At 36.6% G+C, this 22,118-nt stretch overlaps 1 protein-coding gene across 1 annotated transcript in view; it reads right to left on the bottom strand.

Moving 5' to 3' along the window:
* Nucleotides 1-21,502, bottom strand: part of LOC107095194 (collagen alpha-1(XXIV) chain-like) — an 87,223-nt gene extending 65,721 nt beyond the window's left edge. Inside the window, exons 1-3 of the mRNA XM_015391187.1 lie at nt 20,914-21,502; nt 12,621-12,688; nt 8,030-9,405 (exon numbers count right to left, since the gene is read on the bottom strand). Coding sequence (XP_015246673.1) covers nt 8,030-9,405; nt 12,621-12,688; nt 20,914-20,966 — 1,497 coding nt within the window. The 5' untranslated portion in view covers nt 20,967-21,502. The remainder of the gene's footprint in view (nt 1-8,029; nt 9,406-12,620; nt 12,689-20,913) is intronic.
* Nucleotides 21,503-22,118: the final 616 nt, after the last annotated feature.

The following is a 22,118-nucleotide window of genomic DNA, read 5'->3' as shown; positions in this document are numbered from 1 at the left end:
GACAATCTTTTATTTCCGGGTGGATCATCTAAATAAGTGATCAATCATTCTAGTAATACGTTTACGTAAGGTCACGTCCTACGTGCTCGCCCCGTTAGCTATCTTTTCTGCGCATGTCACTTTTAGCATGTTTGGTGTGCTGTGGTTTTCACACAGCCATTGAAGCTCACCACCGTTCTTTGAAAATGGCCAAGGGTTGTAAGTGAAAAAGTGTCTACGAAGTGCATGAGAAGAAAAGAAAGGCCTCAGAAGAGGCGTATCTATCCCAGAATGCTTTGCGCAGAGAGCTCTGATTATGCATTATAGGATTTGCTGTCACAGCGGCCCGCTATCTATAGCCTGTCCGACAGTGGTGACTAATAACAGAAATGGCGCTGCACAGAGGAGGAGTTATGTGGCCAACGGACCTACAACGGAGTTACTATGTCCCCCTGTATGTGGATACAGTAAGCTTGTATGAGCTATGAGTACAGCACATTTTAAACAGGGCGTGCACAAAGAGAAAGTGGCTCATGCATTTTTTTTAAGTATAGAGGGCGGGTCTATTAAAAAACTCCTCCACAATACCTTTAATTACTGCTGTAAGGGGGTTGTGCTTTCAGCAAATGGCATATTTAATAACCTGAGTACAATTACCCTATGCAGTCCTTCGTTTCAAATGACAAATTAGTTGACAATTATTTTAATTATCAATTAACCACAATTAGGCCAATTTAATTTTTTTTAAGTCCAACACTGAAAGTATATGCAAGCCAAACTTTTCAGATGTTTTTGTGCAAACAATAAAAAATGATATCACTTTCATGCTACTTCTGCATTATGCACTAATTGGAATTGGTCAACATTGTTATATTCCAGTTACTTTATATGTTAAGTGATATTTATACACTGACTTTCATATTACCGGCAATTAACAAAAAAATCCCCAAGCATTGAAATACTTAGTTTTCAGAGAGTAATGCTAAATTTCACCACAGTATCACTGTAAATTAGAATAACGTTGCCATAATGTGTCTTTCAAATACTGTGCATATCCTATTAACTGTGCTGAAACAAAGGAGCGATACAACTTTTGTATTAGAATTATCTAAATAATCATTTATATAAAAATTGTGTTTTACAGCACTTTGAGTTTTTTTTGGCACCAAAATGTGCTATAAAAAAACAAAGTTGCCATGGTTTGCCTTTACTTACCCCTCACACCCTGAAAAAAAGAAAGAAATGTCCTATAATGCTCTATACTATATACTGTTTTTTATTTTTTTTTTAAATGTAATCTTCTGTGTTTAACATTTTACAGCAGCAAGCAACCCAACAAGTAACACTTGTGTATTGACATTTGTTTGTCAGTGTGGTAAATCATCATTAAGGGAACTTTAGTGAAGAAACATCTGTTTGTTCCCCTAAACTCCCACATCAGAGAAATGGAAAAAGTCAGAACTTTACCACACCTACACCAAAACAGTGCAGGCCAGATAAACAGAAGCAACCACACAGTTGAATAAACACCATTAGATTTTCTTTCTAATTATTATTGTGAATTTGTTCATTCTTAATGATAAGAAATAACATAAGATTATATAAAGATTCATATATATCACATAACACATTTACTGATGTGGAAAGTTAAAAACTTAATCCAACTAATCAACTAAGTAGTAGTTTCTCAGTACCAACATCTCTTATGCCCCTTTCACACTGGCCGAAAAATCTGGTCAAATTACTCGGCAAGCCTCGTTAAAATCGCCTTGTCACTGATGGGCGTGCTGCGGGGACACCAGAAGCGGGTTGACCCGCTAAATAACATGACACCATTGAACCCAACATCAACACACCCTTTGTCGCTTCTGATATAACAAGCTGAAACACTATGGACCTAGATAAGCTCAATTTTCACTAAAACACATATGTGATGGATGTGGGATCTGGGGGTGTCGTCCCATGTGGAGTACTTTCTTGTGATTGGTTTATACAAGTGATTGGTGCAACCCATCCCCATCCCCTCCATTCGAGGCACCTCAAAGGGAGTCGCAAAAGTCAGTTGTTCTGTGCTATTGTAAGTCTTTTCCTTTGTGTGTTTGCATGAGTGTTTTTTTTTTTTTTGTGCTTGTATGAATCGAGCTGTGCATGTGCGGATCTTGTCCTGTGCATGTATGAATCACATATGTGTATTTGTGAAAACTGAGAACGATCTAGCTCCATAAAACAACTCTGTTTACCTTCAATTAACATGGTGGAGTACTAGTAAGACTGATTGGGACAGCTAAAAGAGTGAAATAATAAAGAATACTGACTACGCTCTGGCTCATGCCCATGTTACTCTCCATTATTTACTTCACTGATTTCCGTTGCATTGTGAACATCATCAAGGCTCACCCGGTGCAATGCTTGTCACCAGATACGCAGTGGTGGCGGACAATGGCAACACAACTTGCCTGCAGGGGGTCAGACTCTGCTTTTCGGTCAAATGCGAAAAGAGCTAAAAGCCGATTGTGAGCTGGTCAACCCAATTTTAAAAAACACAGGTTTTCAGTGGGAAAGTGGCTTCACTGGAATGATGGAGATAGATAAGTTTGAGAATTTCTGCAGGATACAGTAAGATTGTTATTCACGTTGGTGGTAATGACACCCAGTTACGCCAATCAGAGGTCACTAAAATTTGTGCTGCTTCGTTGAGTAAGTTTGCCAAAACAATGTCAGACTCCATGATTTTCTCTGGTCCCCTCCCTGATCAGTGATGGCATGTTTAGCCGCATGTCGTCATTCAACCGCTGGTTGTCTAGGTGGTGTCCTGAAAACAACGTGGGCTACATTAATAATTGGCAATCCTTTTGGGGAAAGCCTGGTCTGATTCGGAGAGACGGCATCCATCTCCCTTTGGATGGTGCAGCTCCTCTTTCTAGGAATCTGGCCGAATTTATAAGTCCTCCAAAACACTGACAAGCCAGGGTGCAAACTCTCAGCAGCTTCTCTACTGTTACCCACTCATTACTCCAACCAGACAGTGTCTTGCCCACAATCAAAATCAAATAAATTAGAAAAGATTCCCAAAGGAGTGAATCATGATAATCTAATAAAAATAAAAATAACTCCAATTGGGGAAAAAGTTAAAATGATTAAATGTGGTTTATTTAACATAAGATTTCTTTCTTCAAAAGTCTGCTAGTTAATGACTTTGTGATAATCACATTGATTAATGTTGTCATACAGAAACTTGGCTGGAGCAAGAGGATTATGTGAGCATAAATGAGGCAACCCCTTCTAGTTATTTAATTTTTCACATACCCAGAAATTCTGGCTGAGGAGGAGGAGTAGCAACAATCTTTCAGTCTGACTTACTGATTACTCCAAAGGCAGTTAATAATTGCAACTCTTTTGAACATTTAACCCTTAGTTTCCCTCATCCAAATTACGAAGCAAGAAAGCCTCTTCTTTTTTTTACTTTGTATTGCCCACCAGGTCCTTACTCTGAATTTGTAGATTACGTTTCAGAGTTCCTATCTGATTTGGTGTTGAATACTGACAGGGCATCATAGTGGGGGATTTTATCATCTATGCTGACATTGAATGCGATAGGTTAAGTGCAGCCTTTAATGCTATCTTAGACACTATTGGCTTTGTTCAAAATATGAATAGTCCCACACATTCTCATCATCATACTTTGGACCCTCCTCATTAATAGAGGAGAATAAGAATAATCCTATATCTTTTTAATACAGTTGCAAAACTCACCCAAAGCCATAGTGCCATTGAACCGTCCATACTACCTGCTCTTAGCAGGAATGATTTTATGGGATTCTTTACAAATAAGATTGATTTTATTAAAAATAAGATAATTAGCACTCATCTAACTATGATTGGTTTATCCCTGGAAGGTGAGGCATCATCTGAGGTAGTCATAGAATCTGAACCAGGTTTAAACTGCTTTGATCCAGTTTAACTTTTAGAGTTAGCAAAACTACTGTCTTCATCTAAGCCTTCAACTTGTAGATTAGATCCAGTTCCAACCAGGTTATTTAAGGAGGTATTCGCTTTGATCTCCTCCTCCATTTTAGATGTGATTAATCTCTCCCTGTTACAGGGATATGTACCAAAGGCTTTTAAGGTTGCTGTAATTAAACATTTACTTAAGAAACCATCTCTCAACCCAAATGACTTTGTTAGTTCTAGACCAATATCCAATCGTCCTGTCTTATCTAAAATTCTTGAAAAAATAGTGTGTGACCACTTACACCATAATAAACTTTTTGAAGAGTTTCAGTCTGGCTTTAGAGCTCATCATAGCACTGAAACAGCTCTGGTGAAAGTCACTAATGATATTCTAATGGCCTCAGATAATGGACTTGTATCTGTGCTCGTCCTGTTGGATCTCAGTGCTGTTTTGATACAGTTGACAAAAATATATTTTTTAAATGACTTCACTATTTTGTAGGAAGTAAAGGGACTAGACTGGTTTAAATCGAATATATCTGACCGATTTTAGTTTGTTCATGTTAATGATAAATATTCCTCATCTTTCAGGGTTACCTGTGAAGTACCACAGAGATCAGTGCTAGGACCAATTCCCTTTAGTAAATATATGCTCCCAATTAGTAGAAAATTAGACAGCATGGAATTAATTTCCACTGTTATGCTGATGATACTCAGCTGTATCTGTCTATAAATTCAAATTACATAGATTACAGGCATGTCTTAAAGAGATAAAAAACTGGATGACTCTTAACTTTCTGCTCCTGAATGCAGACAAAACAGAAGTTGTAGTCTTTGGACCTGAGTCTTTGAAAAAGAAGCTGATTAGTCAGTCACTTCATATGGATGGCATTATATTGATTTTAGATAATAAAGTAAAAAAAATCTTGGTGTTATTTTTGATCAGGACCTGTCATTTAAATCCCATATCAAAGAGGTTTCTAGAATTTCCTTCTTTTATCTGTGTAATATTACAACAATTAGAAATATCCTGTCCAGGAGTGAAGCTGAGAAACTAGTCCATGTATTTGTTACTTCAGGGCTGGACTATTATAATTATTTACTATCAGGAAGTCAACAAACTGTAGTTAAAAGCCTTCAGCTGATCCAAAATGCTGCAGCAAGAGTTCTGATGAAAATTTAAAATAGAGATCATATCTCTCCTATCCTAGTTTCTCTTCATTGGCTTCCTGCTGAATCCAGAAAAGAATTTAAAGTCATTCTCCTTATATATAAAGCCTTACTGTAAGTGGCCAAGTTCCATCTTACGTCAGAGATATGATTGTTTCTTATGTTCCCAACAGAGCAAGTCACCGCCTCTCCCTGAGATTTGCTCTGGGTACCTCAGGAAGATAATTGAGGAGGACAGCGGTAGCTCTGAGAAGCCTGATGAGGAAACACAGCCAGAGCAGGGAAGGCTCCATGCCTGGCTGTGGCTAGCTATACAGGCAGTAGATTGGATAATTCCGGTGGGCAGACAGAGTGCTAAAGGTGGGTGGGAGGCTGCAGCTCACCAGAAAAGAAGAAAAAGCAGTGGCTGGCCGGTGTCTGTCATGGAGGTAGGATGATGAAACACTCTTTCTAGGGCTAAATTAAAATGCCTTTTTTTAAAACCACCTAGAACCTCTTAAGAGTATTACCTTCTTCATCCTTTGTTAACATTATTTTCTCTATCTTCAACATTGATTAATAAAAAGTTGTCTCTGTTGCCTCCTTCACTGTAGGTCAGTGAAATCTAGTCCCTGATTGGATTTCGCAATGCAAATGAAAAGATTGAGATTTTTCAAATGGTGTTAATTTCTCTTCGCATAATTCTCAAACTTCCACGAAAAGACTGTATGTGCATCATACAAGTCAAATGGTCAACAACCAAATGTTACCGGCAAAAAAAAGCCAAAGCAGATGAGGTATGATGATGAAGAAGTGGTAGGAGGATGATGGCACATACATAATGTTTTTTCATGAGTTATCATGTGATCAAACTAATTCACATGTAACTTTGATTGCATTTCTTATTTAATGGAAACACAACAATCGCAAATTTTTTTTATTTCTCAACATTAACAAAGTATTGACAAAGTGTAATCAAAGCGCAGCTATTTTTTTCACGAAAGAGTGAAAAATGGCTATACTGCAGAATGCTGTCATGTTTAACATGTCTGCTTTGAAGAAGGGGCCTTGTAAGATATTAACCTTTTTTGTTTTTTTTAATAAAGCCAAAAGTTTTTTTAATTACATTATCTGAATCATTTCACTTTTGCCTTTGTTACCTTTATGATTCTAAAGAAAACTTGCTTTGGAAACAACTTTTCAAAGTCTGACTGCAAAGGGTTTGGCATAAGTTCTCACTCTTTAAACTTGACCACCCAGAGGCAAACATTAACCTTCAGCTGATCCAACATTCAAAACATGCCTGCAACTAAACTGTCAGAGTAGCTAACACATAATCAATAATACTTAAAGTCATTCAGGCTACAGGGCCAATATGAGCTGATTCTTCAAAATGGTACCCTCATCACTCCCAACAAAACACCAGTTACTTTAAAGGCATAGTTGAGGATTTTTGCGATTTTTTAACAAAACCCGCCCTTTCATCTTAAAAAAAATAAAAATGCACATGCACAACCCTGCCTATTAAACGTGTGTGAGACTATGCCAGAGCCCATTTCTTCTCATGGACACTCTGTTTAAAAGTTGCTGTTTGCATCACTCATACAAGCTTACTTTCCAAAAGAAGATTTGCATCTATTCCACTATGTCAGATTCACCTCAAGTAAGTGAAAATGGGGACGAGCACGTAAGACAGCCTTACGTAAACATATCACAAGAATGATTGATAATTAGGAGGACCTATTATTTTGATGATCCATCTGGAAAAAGAAAATCCTCCACTATTTTTTTAAGTATGATGATGTACATCATGGTCCAAATAACCAGGAGAGATATGAGGAAAAACACAAAAACTTCTTCCCACCACTCTTTTGCATGCAATATCCTTCTATTACAAATGTTTGAACACTTCTAACTGGTACAAAGTTTTAAATCCTTCTGAAGTAATAATTCATTCTTCTATAAAATCTGAACAAATCCAGTTCAAACGCACTCTTAGAATTATAAACAGCAGGGGGGAGGGCTGTAGGGTTGAAACAATTCATCTTATTAACTGGAATTAACTGATGAATGAAACAATCTGCTCATTTATCATCATGGAGCCTGTTAACGCCAAGAATTACAAACAATGTATCCTGACAAAATAGCACAACTCACCAGTGAACCAGTTAGAAAACTGAAAGTAAGAGCTCATTGTATTGTCTGTGTAAACTGCCTCGAGGTTACATATATTGTGAATTGGCACTACATAAATAAACTGAAATGAATCTAAAACTTTATTTTATTCTTTTTTTTAATAACACTATTTATATACATTTGAAAAAGACTATACTAAAACATTAAGAAAATACTGAATTTACATGAAGTTTAAGTGAACCTCAGTGGACAGTACAGGTGAACTTCATATGACCAATTGAGGTAAATTTGGTCGGTGACCCCTTCTCTAGAGTGTCAAATTGATAATTTTGTTGGGGCTCCATAAGAGTTATGCTCAACCCTACTAAAACTATTTGAAATGATTGAATGATTTAAATCAAAGTAAATCAATAGCATGGTAGTTGTCCAATAGCCACTAAGCTACATGGCACTGTTGTAAACCATTTGTAATTTCAAGAACTGTATTCTGAAGGTACTTATAAATATAATTATAGCTAAGTTTTCTATTCAATGAGGTGCTAAATTTAGCATAAAAGCAGACTCCTCCACCATGATAGTGCATCCTAAGTACAAAATATTAAGGGCAAGGCTATTGTCTTCATTAACCAAACTTTTCAATTACAACACCATGGTAAATTAGAATATTCAATGTATCCAGTGCATATTCTAAAAAGCTATATTACAATAAGCACTGGAAGGCCTCAAATTAACTTAGATTTTTTGGCCTTTTGCATAGAAAAAAAACAAGCTCTGCAGGGTCGTACAAATTATAAGTCATACATCAATCACTTACCGGAGGGCCTGGCTCTCCTTTGGGACCATTCAAACCATCTTCATACTCATAAAATATTTCTGGCTCCTCAAATCCATAATCATATCCTCCATAGTCCTGGTCTTCGTAGCTGCCGTCCAGACCATGATGTTCTGAAGAGTCCACCTGGTGTTCCCTGTACAAAGTGGTACCATTGACTTTTGGATGAGACTGTAGAACTCGGTGAGTCTGTTGAGGCCCGAGATCAGAGTGCCTAAAGTTGTCCCTGAGTCCTTCTATTGCTTGGGTTTGCATGATTGGAGATGTAAGGGCTGTAAAATCTTCTACATGTAGATTTTTAGAGTTTCTCCCTTCCTTTGTACTTATCTCTGTGTGATCCGTATCTGCCTTGGGTTCACTTTCTTTGGCGAACTCCATTTTTGTTGTACTGAATGTTCTACTGTGGGTGAGGCCCTGTGCTTGTCTACTTAGTGTTGCTTGTGTTAGGCTGTTAGGCTCAAACAAAAACGTGGACGGGGAGGTTGAAGGTTTCAGTGTGAAAATGTGGTCTTGTTTCCTTGGATATAGCTCTGTTCTTGGGCTCAGAGTTGAAGACTGTATGTTAACTTGATTACTTGGCAACAATTGGTCTGTTGTTGGAACTTTGTTGGAAAGTTGTTGATGGGTAGCTAGTACTCCTACAGGGGGCATTGTTGAAGGGTTAGATGGGCTGTCATTAGCTTCTAAATCCAAACCAGAACCCAGAAAAGACGATCGATAAGTGTCGGCCAGCCGGCACTGTTTTTTAAGGTAGTTGCAATAGTTTGCGGCAGCTTGAGCTGAAGGGTAGATGTCTAACTGGCAGACTTTACCAATAAATGGAACTGCCTTTGAGTTCATCCTACCCAATGTGAAGAGATTCCCAGATTCTCCCAGTCTCTGAGACCTCCCCAAAGTCTGCTCTCGTTGCTGAACTGCTCCACAGTCCTCATAGAAGGACACTGACTGCGCTCGGACACCAACAGCAAAAGCATGCTGCTGTCCATCCTTCCACTTATGGTTGAAGTAGCTTGTGGATTTCTCTGCAGTGTAGACTATTACCTTCTGTGAAAGCAGCTGAATGCCAAAACGGAGTCTGTCCCTGCTATCTTTGACACTAAAAACAAAAGCATTGTTGGCTCGCCAGGAGCTTAGGCTAATCACAAAAGAAAACTCAACTCCAAAGTCTGAATGGAACAGACTATTTGCTGGGATCTCATAGAGGGATGTTGCATTGAAAACCACCCCATATCCAGGAACTGGGATATTCAAAGGTTGGGGACCATTGGTGGAAGTTGTATGCGGCGACGCTGTCCCATTGCTGGAAATGTCTGTTCTGCTTTGATTTGTAAGTCCCAGCTGATAAAGAATATCCACTCCTGTCGAAAATAGGGGAAATTGGTCAGATTTACATGCTATGGCTTAGTCACTATTTTTATATCAAATGGTCTTAAAGCTACTTAGTATCAGACATTTCTTTGCGGGTTAAGCACCTTAAAAAGAATCCATGAAACTAAAAGCAAATGAAATGTAAGAAATTAATTGAACTCTTGAGGCATGCAAGTTGCAGTACCAGACATGCTTAGAATTTCTGCCTTTAGAACACACTCAAAATTGGTTTCTTTATATACTTTTACTCAGAAACCCTCCTTTAAACAACAATCTGTTATTTTTAATGGTATCTTAAAAGGAACAGCAATGTTTTACAATGTTATGATTTAATACTATTTCTAAAATTAATTCAGTTGATAGCATAGGAATTACGGTGTCCAGACTTTCCTCTTCTTCCCTTGGAATCAAAGAACAGGCCTATTATAGTAGCTACATACATCCTGTTAGACTAAAAAAAAAAAATGGACAATAGCATTGAAATAAATTGAGTTCCATCATACTTATCATGGTGCATACGTTTAATGTTATGTTGTACATAAGCATCTGCATTAAGCAGTCAAATATTATCTGTTAATATAAAATTAAGCTACTCTACAAAGTGCATGAAGAAAGGGTTACTATTCTCAGTACTGAGATGAAACCAACATTTTGTGGGTAATGTGATATATTTTTTCATACTATGCATTAGATAAAAAAAAAATAATTCTATTTACTACTCACCATGTTTAATTTGCCCATATAGAAATAAATGTAGATTTGTTTTTTTTTTTCAATTAATCACTGAGATCATCTTAATTATTCTATAAAAACTGTGATATGCCAAAACTGTGATATTTCTAATTAAGGTTATAAAACAATGACAATAGACTACAGGTCCATGTCTGATTTTTGGGGATTGTCTTCTATTTCTCCTAATAGTAATAGTTTAAATATATTTAACAGCTTTTTGTTAACATGAAATTTGGGAGCTCTGCCTAGGACATGTCTTTTTTACATATCTGAAAGCTGATTAAACACAGTGCTATTAATAAAGGTTCCCAGAGACACTCGTGATGTACTCTCTGTTTTTTTTCTCTCTAAAAGATAAATGCAGCTGCAGTCCAGATGGATAGAAATAATTTAAAATGCATGAGGCAGAACAAGGTTTCGGAGAACTGGCTTTTAAAGTTTATCAAAACAATCTGCAACCAGGTCTTTATATAAAAATGCCTTGTCATTCTTTTTCGCCTTCACATGTAGGGAGAATTTATGCTGAATTTGGTCAAGTTGAGACACAGCTTGGCAAAAGCCCAAAAAACATTACATAATGACAGGTCTGCTGCTCACTTTTGGCATGGAGTAGAGAATAGCACGCAGATCTCAAACTGAATTTTCGGAAAAAAAAAAAAAAAAAATAAGTATCTTTTTCAAACACAATATCATTGATTAGAATATTATTCTATAAAACTTGCCAACCTGTGTAACAACAAATAAATCAAACATGATGCCATTGATATAACAAGAGTCTCTGAGTGCTGTTGGGGTTTTTGAGACACAATTGGAACAAAGTAAAATATAGCATGAGGAAATGTGGATAGACCAAGAGGAACATTTTCAGTACCATAATAGTTTTAGTTATTTGTTGATGATTTTGCTGGATAAAAATAGTTTGTTGTAGTGTTCAACAGGCCTATGACATTTCTCCTGAAGAATCCCAGCCAATACTTCTTTGGCAAAACATTCAGACTCCTTCTTATTTGATGGCTTTCTGGCATGCACTTATATTTATAATTCCCACAGATTTTCAATTGGAGACAAGTCAGGACTTTTTATAGGTCAATCAGTAACTTTCACTTCCATCTCCTCTAGAAAGTTTTTCCCAAGTTGTGATGTATTTTTGAGGGTAATTGGCAACATAAAAGTAATAGAGTGTAATAACTGTCTTTAGTTAGGATACTTCTGACTCGCTTGAATCATTTCTTAGTGATGTTTGGGGTTTCCTAAAAACCTCTGTCACAAGTCTTCTTTACAAGGTCTTCAGAGTGCTTCCAATCTTTGCCTGGCTCGTTCTGTGCTTCAGCTCTAAAAAAAAACATTTTCCACATCTTGACATTTGTCAATATAGTAAAAACTTTAGTTGAACTTGCTCCTTTGTGAGTATTGACAACCCCTTTTTCTAAAGTCCAAGCTGACTTATTTTGTTTTGATATTTTCTCAATGTAGAGCTAAAATCCTTACTAAAATAATTTTTACCTGTATACTCTTACTGTTAGTCTAAAAAATAAAGCTGAATTCAGGAGCGCTGAAATTTAGAAATTAGAATACTGCGCACTTGCTAGTGCTCAGTAAAATTAAAATTATCATAATTGAGGGAGATCATCATTTTTTAGTTCTTATTTTGTTAATTTCAATAGTGTATGCACAGTAAAAACATCCAAATTAATTCCAGAATGTTTAAAGAAATATTTTTAGTGCTCAACTTAACCTGTATACATGCATTTAGAGACAGAAAGATTACAAAAGGGGAAAAATCTTTTTTTTTATTTTACTTTTGTTTTTATTATACTTTTGAAGATATTTTGTATCTCTACTGTTTTTGATGGGGACAGAAAATAGTTCAGTCAGCTGCCTTGCTTCCAAGCAGTAGGGAGGCGAAAGAAAAAACGTAAACAGAAAAGACACATTAAAACAATGTTTTTCATTAGGTTCACATGGAGTTCAGTGCAGAGACACAGAGGGAATGTATTTCTCTCAACAAATTGGTTAATCATTTCTGGGTATACTTTACCATTTTGCAATTTATTACTTTTGTGCTTTAAGAGAAGCTGCCTCTTAAGTTTGTGTGCAATCCTCTTCCATGTATTACAATGGATTGAGTTTTCTTGCTTGGCTTGTGAGATTTACAGTAAATACAGTATGTGGGTGAATGACAATGCAAGAGGGAAAATTCTGCACCCTTGGGGCATTCTAGTCATTCAGTGAGGGGAGCAGTACACACTGTGAATAGAAGTTACTAAAATAAATGTCAAAAAAAGCTGTATAAATCAATTTTTTTTTTGCAAAACTAAATGCCCAATCCTAGCAATGAATGTCTTTTCATTCAAATATAATCAAATTTGTATAAATAGTAATGATACAAATTATTTAAAAGGAACACACAAACTAAACATGTCTTCTATATGTCACAGGATGACACATACGGTACTGAGGTGTTGCCATTTACCTTGAGCAGAGTAGTTGTTTTTTGCAGATACTGCTGAACATACTGACAGGAGCAGGAGAAAGTTCCACCTAGTGAGGGAAACAATTATGTTAATAAGATATATTGCCATGAAAAAATAGTGGGATTCTCCATCAGGACTGTTGTTCAAGTGACCTTTTTACCTCCTGTAATATATTAAACATGTGACTGCTTATATATCCCACTGACAAGGACAAGGCTTTCCAAGAAAAAAAAAAACAGTTCTAAGAAAGTACAAAGCACCTATTGTTAAATCTGCAACTCTATGGAAAGAACACAAAGATTTATAACTTGATGGAAACCAAGATAGAAAAAGTATTCATGGTATAAAGATTTAGATACACACAAATATCAACGTGGTTAATGTTCCAATATAGGCCAACCATCTTTAAATCTTTTTTTTACGAAACATTTAAATCCTATTAATTTTCTAATTATTTTCATTTCTTTTCATGTCACCTATATTTAAGTTCATAGAGAAATTTCCAATGAACCAAGATCTCTTAAATGATCAGTGGAAACCATTAAAGAAATGGTCACAAACTATACCTTATGCTCCTCTATGATAATTAATAGTCAGCAGTATGTTGCACTTAGAAGAGTGCTATTTGGTATTGGTGCTGCAGAGTGAAGTACACTCCAAAATGTTGAAATTAAGAAAAGGGAGGTGCAGAGATAGAAAGTATTTTACTGGAAGCTATGTTTTCTGTGGCAGGTTGAGAAGGGTATATGTTCATTCAGCATACAAGAGAGAGTGCTGATTCAGCAACTGATAGGGGCGTTGAGTAATCTACAACAAAGTTTTTCTTTTAAATTTTTTACGATAAATGTGTCATGGAAGATGCCAGATTTGGATATTTTGTCCAAATTTTTTGAAACCTTAAAGATGTTAGGAATGTATCATATATACACACAGGAACTGCAGTGAAAATATTTATTCATATAACATATAAAAGCTAGTTTTCTTATGCAACCAGCAAATCTTAAACAGAAGCCTGTCTTCTCTGTAGATGTGAAAAATTTGATATTTGTATATCTGAATGTGCAGGTGAAAGTCATGCAGAGAATATTAATGCAGGACTGTCAACTCTCACCCATTGTGTGTGAGACTCACACATAACACTGTCCTGACGCGCTTTCACTCCATATCCACAATTTCTCACACATAAAAATGACTGACATTAAAACTCTATTCCATTTCACTTATTTAAATATACAAATACCATGCTGATAAAAATCCAGTCTGTGTTTTCAACACAACCTTAGTGCTAACACACAAGGACATGCCAGGTTTATTTCCAGTCCGTATTTTTGCACCAGCCTACCTATTCACTGTGCTGAGAGCAGCAGAACTGAAAGACATGCACAAGATATATATATTAAAAAAAAGGGATTTCTGAGCAGTCATTAGGACGTATGTCATTGGATTTTTGATCTTATCTTATCTGGACTAAAATAATTTACTTGTAAATTAATGAATATTTTAAAGGGGTCATTGAATGCAAAACCGAGTTTACATTGTCATAGATTAATAACGATAGTTCAGTGGGCGAAATGGACATACAGAGGAGTTCAAACCCCATCAACACCTCCTTTCTCTGCAAATCTCACAATTCTAGACTTCCACCATAAAACGGGCAAATCCAGACGAAGCCCCGAACTGACGTAAATTGGGATGTTGCCTTATTTGGTTCTGGCCTGTACTTTTGTCACGCCTCGAAATTAACATACAGACCAGCCCACATGTTTACTGGCCCAAAGGAGAGGGGGTTGGGGGGTAAGTAGTATCGACTGACTGGACCGGACCTCACCAGAGAGCCACAAGTCGCCCGTCCTCAGCCGAAGGGGCGGCAGGTGGGGGGAAGCACGGGCTGCCTCTGTCCAGGCTACCGTCACCGGGTCGGGTTCGGTTGCTCCGTCCCCCACTAGCTCAATGCCCCCGTCCGGCCGGGGTTCCCGGACCAGCCCCGGAGTTGATGGCTTGGTTTCGAGTGCCTGGTGTGTTTCGACTACATGCTGCACTGTAGTCAAACTAAATCCCGGACGATTTAGAAATTCCCCCAGGACATTTTTTTAGGTATGAAAAGTAGGACATGTCCGAGAAAAGGAGGACATCTGGTCACCCTACCATATCAACAATTTCGATGTTTCAGTGAGTGAGTGCTTGTTGCTATGATGCGTCTTTGCTCAGCAGCTGCGCTCGTTGTAAACCAACCAATCAGCCCAAAGCTCATCTAAATATTTATGAGCATACCATAAAAGGAAGAAAACCTTTTCTAGGGTTTATATGCAAATATGCCATTTTCAGCCCAACCAATGTTACACATCCTATTCAGATACCTTAAGGATCCGCACCAAATACCCTGTATAATCATTCTATGACCCCTTTAAGCAATCTGGTACTTGAGTAAATATGAACAAAATATACAACAGTTGCTTAAATCATCAATGTGGAGACCGAGTGCAGAAAACTCATCAAATTGATAACAAATGGTTTGTTTTCTCTATACCTAGTGCTTTTTTTGTAAGCTGATTTTGTCCAAGTTTTAGCCCATGTTTTGCTCACAAGTTAAATAATTATCGCTCAGTCTAATTGAATAATCCCCTGTTGGATTTTAGGACTAAAAGCAACACAAACATCTAAATTCTTAAAGCTTTCAGGTATGGCAGTATAGGGCAGTTACTAACTTTGTACTCACAAACCCAAAAGAAAAAGATTACAGCCAACCTCAAACAAGTAAAAAGTAATAATGCCACAGTGTGTCTAAATGGAACAACACACAAAAAAGATAGCACAACCTTTTCCTACTCCCCTCGGTAGAGTGCTGTTTAGGTCGCCAAGTCAGGAGAGACAAGAACATTGTGCAGCCAAATTTAAGACTGCAACTGAAGATGATTCATCCACAGAAAGTGTTGTACTTTGGACGGATGGTCCACTTCTCTTACTGTTTTCCATGTTTGCAGGCTGCTGCCCCTATTGTCAACATGAAATAGCTAATTTTGCACCCTTTTTTGGCAACTCTAGGAGCTCTCATATAATTGGCTCACGCTGCACCAAAGCAGTCACATCTTCTACCTCTGGATTTCAAAGGAGATAAACTTGACTAAGACAATATGGAGGGGACCGAATGTTTACACGGAGTTTTACTTACACCCTGGTTGACAAAATGTGAATGTTTTTTTTTTTTTATGGTAAATTTCTAACTTATTGGTTCTTTAACTAAATGTAAATGAATAAATAGTGACTTAAGACCTCTTCACAATACCATACAGAGTGTCAAATCATTTTCACAATAAAGCTGAAAATTATTTTTTTCAAATTGCAACGAAATCAATCAGATCAGCAGAAACAACTTATTTTAGAGGTTATAACAATCACTATAACCAGCTATCGTTTTACAACTCTGAGGGTAAAATGCCTCCATTCAAATCTAAAGGGAACCTTATGAAAATATATTTACTTCCATAGAACTTTCCAAATTTCCGTGGGTTTTCTTTCCTCAGTAAATCACATGCAAGTATTTTACATGACGGCAAACAGCAGCATAAGTTCTACAACATTCTCCCTTGCAATTTGACAAGCAAATCACTGCCTCCAGTGTACAAAGATCCATGTGTTTCTGTGAGCTTGAGGGACAAGAAAAATACAATGAGAGACATACATTAAAATGAAAAAATAAAAAATAAATAATGGAATAACTGTATATTAAACTGTTAACTGTATACTTTTCTCTTGAAATGTGTGGGACATCCAACCATCTGATTCTGATCGCGATGTTTTCATACCATCTTTTATTTAAGCTCTTGATTTTGTGGCTTCAAAACAATTGTGCAAAGTACTGTATTTATTTGCAGTTCAACATGCACAATAGGTTGTAAAAATAATTTTAACCTTTTTGTTATATGGCATTTTACAAACCCTCCCAAAAATTAAAGAACTAAGACAAACATGCAAAATTTTCCTTCCTGTTCTCATTTTGTATAGAAAGCAAAGGCTGCAAAATGCAGCAGATTACCAGCTCTTGCTAAACGTAAGACAACAAGTTTGTCCTAGACAGAGTTCTGTTGACTGAGGGAAATACCACTATGTGTGGGGGGAGGTTTGAGAGGGGGACCCAAATGCAGAGACTGAAGCTGAAGGTGGTTTCTTGCAGATTTAATTTAAAAGGTGGCAACAGAAACAAAAATGCAAATGCTTAAATCCACACAAAAAAAAACTGAAAACCAAGATGACTCACAAGAAGGGCAAAGAAATGACAATAAACCAACAGTCACTGCTTGATATAAAACAAAGACCAGGCTATCAGCACATTGGGAGCAGGTGTGGAAAAAGGAATCTAGAAGGGAGCTAGGGGAAAGAAGACTGACACAAGAGGGAAACAGGGAGCTTACAAGAAATCAAGAAATACATAAGAACTGAAATACAATCAAAAATAAGTAGAATGACACAAAATGGAAAGGAAATAATGATAAGTCAAAGAGAAAACTTAAACAGAACCAAAACCATGACAGACAGACAGACAGACAGACAGACAGACAGACAGACAGACAGACAGTATTTGCAAGACCTGACTCAGTTCCAGCAAACTGTCACTCAAGCCATACAGTTTGAGCACCAGGCACTCATGAGATTAATGTAAACTTGTTAGGTTTTAAAAAGCATCCATTAAAAAAAGATATTTTTTATTATTCTCACATTTAATAATGATACAGATTTTTATCAACCCTTAGTGGCCAAATTTAAATCAAACTGAATGTCAAGACAGTAACAAAAAAGACCAGGTGTCTTTTTACACCGAGAATGTAAAAACCTGGTTAAAGTGAGCCATAAACTAATCTAGCTCATAAACATTTATCATATATAACGTTATAAACATCCAATTTATCAGAAAATAAAATCTGGTATGAGTTTACCTTAAAAATGAACTGAAAACTAAATGAATACCATTCCTTCAACAAAAATGAACTAAAAACCAATAAATGCCATGTCTTAGAATAGGTGAAAGAAGAGGAATCAGAAGAGGCTGCTTTAATATTAAAAATTCAGAACTCTTTGTTAAAGTGCTAGAGTAGCTAAAGAGTAAGTCCATTTACAACTACTGCTGATAGGGTGTTCTGTCTTTGCATGTTTTGCACACTTTCCAAGATACAGGGAACTAACTAATCTTGTGCCAGCATCCCTCTCCTGCTGGCTGCTTTTCAGCTTCTGTACCTCACTTCTGATCTAAATTACTAGAATATGAAAGAAAAGAAATAAATGAGTTTGACACCTCTTCCAAAAAAAAGCCACAAAAAATCTGAATACTTGTCACATCTCCAGAGTGGGAAACAGCAAGGATTTATAATCCCCCAAAAATGACAGCTAATGCAAAAATGAATGTGGTTGTATTCTAAGAAGCAGAATGTCATACTGCATTCTTATTATTCACTTAGCTGGATTCAAAAGGTCAAAGCAGACCAAGGCAAAGATTGACCTAGTCCACAAAACAGTGAACAGACAAAGAGCTGTGAGTAAACTTCTATTGATGTTTATTGGTTTGCTTTCTTTCCATTTGCAGAAGGAGCTGCAGATGTCAGAAGACTGGAATAGGCTAAGTCACACAGATGGAAAAAAAATCCTGAGATACAATAATCTGTAGAGGGTAAACCCACTGCAAAAAAAGGTTGAAAATCTTTCAAAATACCATGCAGGTTACTTTAAAAACATATTAAATAGAAATTATAAACAATGTGTGGACAAAACTGGCTGAATAGTGTCTGAAATGTACATTTTATCATCCATCATACTTTGAAGCTCTTTCCTAATGTACAGATATCTCTATTCTTAGGTTTTCCAACTGATTATCTCATAAAGTGAAACTCATAACTCTTAAAAAAGTCTAAAGAAAGATGTGTCTAAAAGTTGCAGGAACCTTAAGACCTGAGGAACCCTATTCTTGTGGCTCTTATGAATTCCTAGAATGGCTCATTATAAGTTTGGCAAAAATAAGTAATAGCCAAGCAATGGTTTTAGAATAGAATAGAAAACCCCTTTATTGTTCCACAATGGTGATATTGTAGGACAGTACTTTAGCTATAGATATAATAATCAATTACATAATATTTGCAGTTCTAAATGCATTCTAGTAAGCTGGATCGAGGGGAAAAATGGGTCCTCGAATTGTAAAACTTGCAGACCGCCACAGAGCAGTGCATAATTGTAAAATGAAAGGACATTTTTCATTACCAATTAAAATCTAAGAGGTGTTGTGTATTTTCACATTCATAGAGATTGTTGCGTCTGCTGCTTAGAAATGAAAAATATGGCACCACTGGATATCCAACAACACATACATCTGTTGTCATAATAGTTTATGCCGATTATGAATTAAAACACTATTGCAAAATTTCAATATTTGTTTAAGATGCTTTAAGATCGCCTGGCTTCTGAACCTTCTAATCCGTTAAATTACATGCAGTTCACTAAAAGGACTGTAGATACAGCTTGAAATGCCTGGTGAGCAATGCCCACAGTGTCTCATGAATCATTGGCGGATACGAACATCAGAGAAAGGAAGAGTGTTTTGATGACTGACACATTTTTGTCACAGAATAATATTTTAGAATGTTTTCAGGAAGGATACTTAATTGAAACGAATCCAAATAATTATATATAGATTAGTACTTATTTAACAACAGAGGCATCAAGTAATGAAGTACAAATACTTTGTTACTGTACTTAAGTACACTTTTTAGGTATCTATACTTTACTCCATTACTTATTCTTCTTCCTACTTCTGACTTCTACTCATTACATTTTCACACAATATCTGTACTTTCTATTTCTTACATTTTTAAAACAAACGTTACTCGTTAGTCTTGGCTTTGGTTTAATGTTTATAAAAAGTTATTTCACATCATGTGCACCATCCAATGCAGATCATTGGCGCCATCCAATTCTAGTGAAAACTAGTGTAATTGGATGAGTCCTATAACGCAAACGCTCTTTGGTTAGCTAAAGGAAATCATTAGAAGCAAGCAGGTGTTCTTCAAACTGCAAACAAGAATTGTCTATGCCATGCTACAATGTCAGATTCAGAAAAAGATGTTGAAATGTCTGAAAGGTTGTACTGAGCTTCAGTTATTCTACAAATAGGTTCATTTTAAAAGTGGATTTCCTTGACTGATTCTACAAATGGCAAAGTACAACTAGACAGAGCAATTTTCTGCAGTTTTTTTTCTTCTCTGTTGTTTTGTAAAAAATATGTTAAGACCCTGTAAAGTTTACCTTGCCATTCATACATACGTGCTAATTGGCATTGGTCTATCATATAAAATCTCATTATGAATGCCCCACCTCTTGCCCAAAACCAATGATGATAGGCACCTTTGCCAACAGAGCCCTACATAAAAAAAGAAACTGGTACAGACTATGCCTACATGAACCTAAATTATCCTTTTTGATTCAAACATCTCATCAGCAAGTGTTTGACTAATCTGTCAGGCTGTATCTAGCCTACCAGCCAATAGTGGTGGATCCCTGCCTCCAAAAGAGGGGGGATTTTAATAGCATAACAATGGAAGAACTCACACTAACCAGCTTTGTGATTTCAAGGAAATACAATAATCATCTATGAGCTCAGGTTGTTCATTTTCACTCATAAAAAATGCTTTTCCCAGAGAGGATCTAATATTATTTTAGATGATATTTGGAAGAGTCATTTTGGACAACCTTTAATAAAGGATACAAATGTCACTACTGTATAAAACCTTTCTAATTTTTGCATAGGTCTGATATTTCAAGCAGCTGTGGTTTTAATGCTGTGGTAAAAAACCTACCTGTTTTATTTAAAAAACATACACTCCAAAGAGGAATTCTAGATTTAAGGTAGGCAAATGTAAAATCTTTCAACTCCAAACACACAAATGATTTATCTCAATGTTAAATATACATCAGTGTTTCCTAGACATTCATTCTTCATTCATGTTATTGCATCTGTGTTTTAACTCTACAGTTTCTGACAAAATATACCGATTATTGACGTCTGGTGGCGATTATTAGATATTATCTGAGGAAATATTTGCAATATTTTAAAGATTAAGTGCAGCTAATACAAGAAGGGTGCAGTTATCATGTGGTGATGGCAAATATAGAGCAGAAAAATGCTTATTTAATAATGATACTTATATTAATGACCAGATTCTAATTTAATCAGAAACTTCTTACTGTTGGGCAATGGAACAATAATTAAATTAATGCTTACACAGACATGCATGACTGTCTATTGAAACTTACGTTGCAGCCGCGGAAACGTGTCCACTCCTTGTCCGTTGGGCTCCTAAATGCATTTGTATGCATTTGTCCAGGAAGCAGAGATCTGGGCGAAAATAGAATTGCACTCAATGGGATGCCTGCACATGGGCTAACCCTCTGGCAACGACCAAAAAAGAAGCGTTACAGTGGACAGAGAGTGGAGGCCACCTCAGAAGTTCTTCATTTCACTACGCTGGTGAGATGTTTCCTTTTCAGAAAGTAAAACATCTGGTGCGCTCTGCGGCGCGCAGGACAATCTGGCTGTTTTTATCCAAAAGTGAAGACGCGCAGCAGTTCAACAAGCAAGCTGGGGAAAAAAAAAAAAATCAGAAGCCGCTTTGACAAGAGATCTGTGCACGATTGCTTTGATGGATCCAGAGAATGTCTCCAGTGTGGACACAACAGGAGACTGACTTGTGTGCGTCTTCTCCTCCAGGCGCTGGTTTCAGCTATGTGCCTCGACTTGCAGCGATGCGAGTGGACCCGCATTCACCCCATCACAACTCTAAACCAGCTGGTGGTGTTGGATTTCAGCAGACTTACCCGTGACATCACGGAGGGATATTTGGCTTGTGCACTTCACTGTCTGATAACTTCATTTAACTACTGTGTCACGTTAAACCGAGGTCAGTGTGCTTTAAGTTTTCATTGTGGGTTGCTCATCTTGTTAAAACGCCAGTGAAATTGAAAGAGTACAGTAAAAAAAAAAAAAAAACTAAATAAAACTGACTCATGCAAAGATTATTAATAAGCATTTTTACTATTTGTACTACTTTGTTGTAACATAAATAAGAGTTTAATTATTAAGTAGAATATTAAACATGTTTTTTTCCCCCTAAGTACATATAGGCTAATACATTTCTGCAAATATTCACCCCCACCTAGTGAAATAATGGAAGACCCATCTTTTTTATAATGAGAATTTTGGGGAATAGATGAAAGGTGTCTATAAACAGCAATTTGAAGGCCTGTCCACAGATTAATGAGTCACTTTTGAAATTTAATATGTTTGAATCTAAAAGTATTCCATTGCAGTTGCGGGTGCAGGTGTTCGACATTTCGCCTGTCGAAAAGTGAATATCTCCTTCAGTCTAAAGTATTGCTGCCTCTTATTGGTTTTTTTTCTCACGAAAGCCCAGTACTTATTTCTGGTATCTTAATCTAACCTTATAAATGACAATGGAAAC

Source organism: Cyprinodon variegatus, unplaced genomic scaffold (assembly GCF_000732505.1).
Source record: "Cyprinodon variegatus isolate N-32 unplaced genomic scaffold, C_variegatus-1.0 Scaffold528, whole genome shotgun sequence".
Classification (NCBI taxonomy): domain Eukaryota; kingdom Metazoa; phylum Chordata; class Actinopteri; order Cyprinodontiformes; family Cyprinodontidae; genus Cyprinodon; species Cyprinodon variegatus.
Note: the sequence above shows the minus strand (reverse complement) of the source record. Positions and strands in the feature narration are given on the sequence as shown.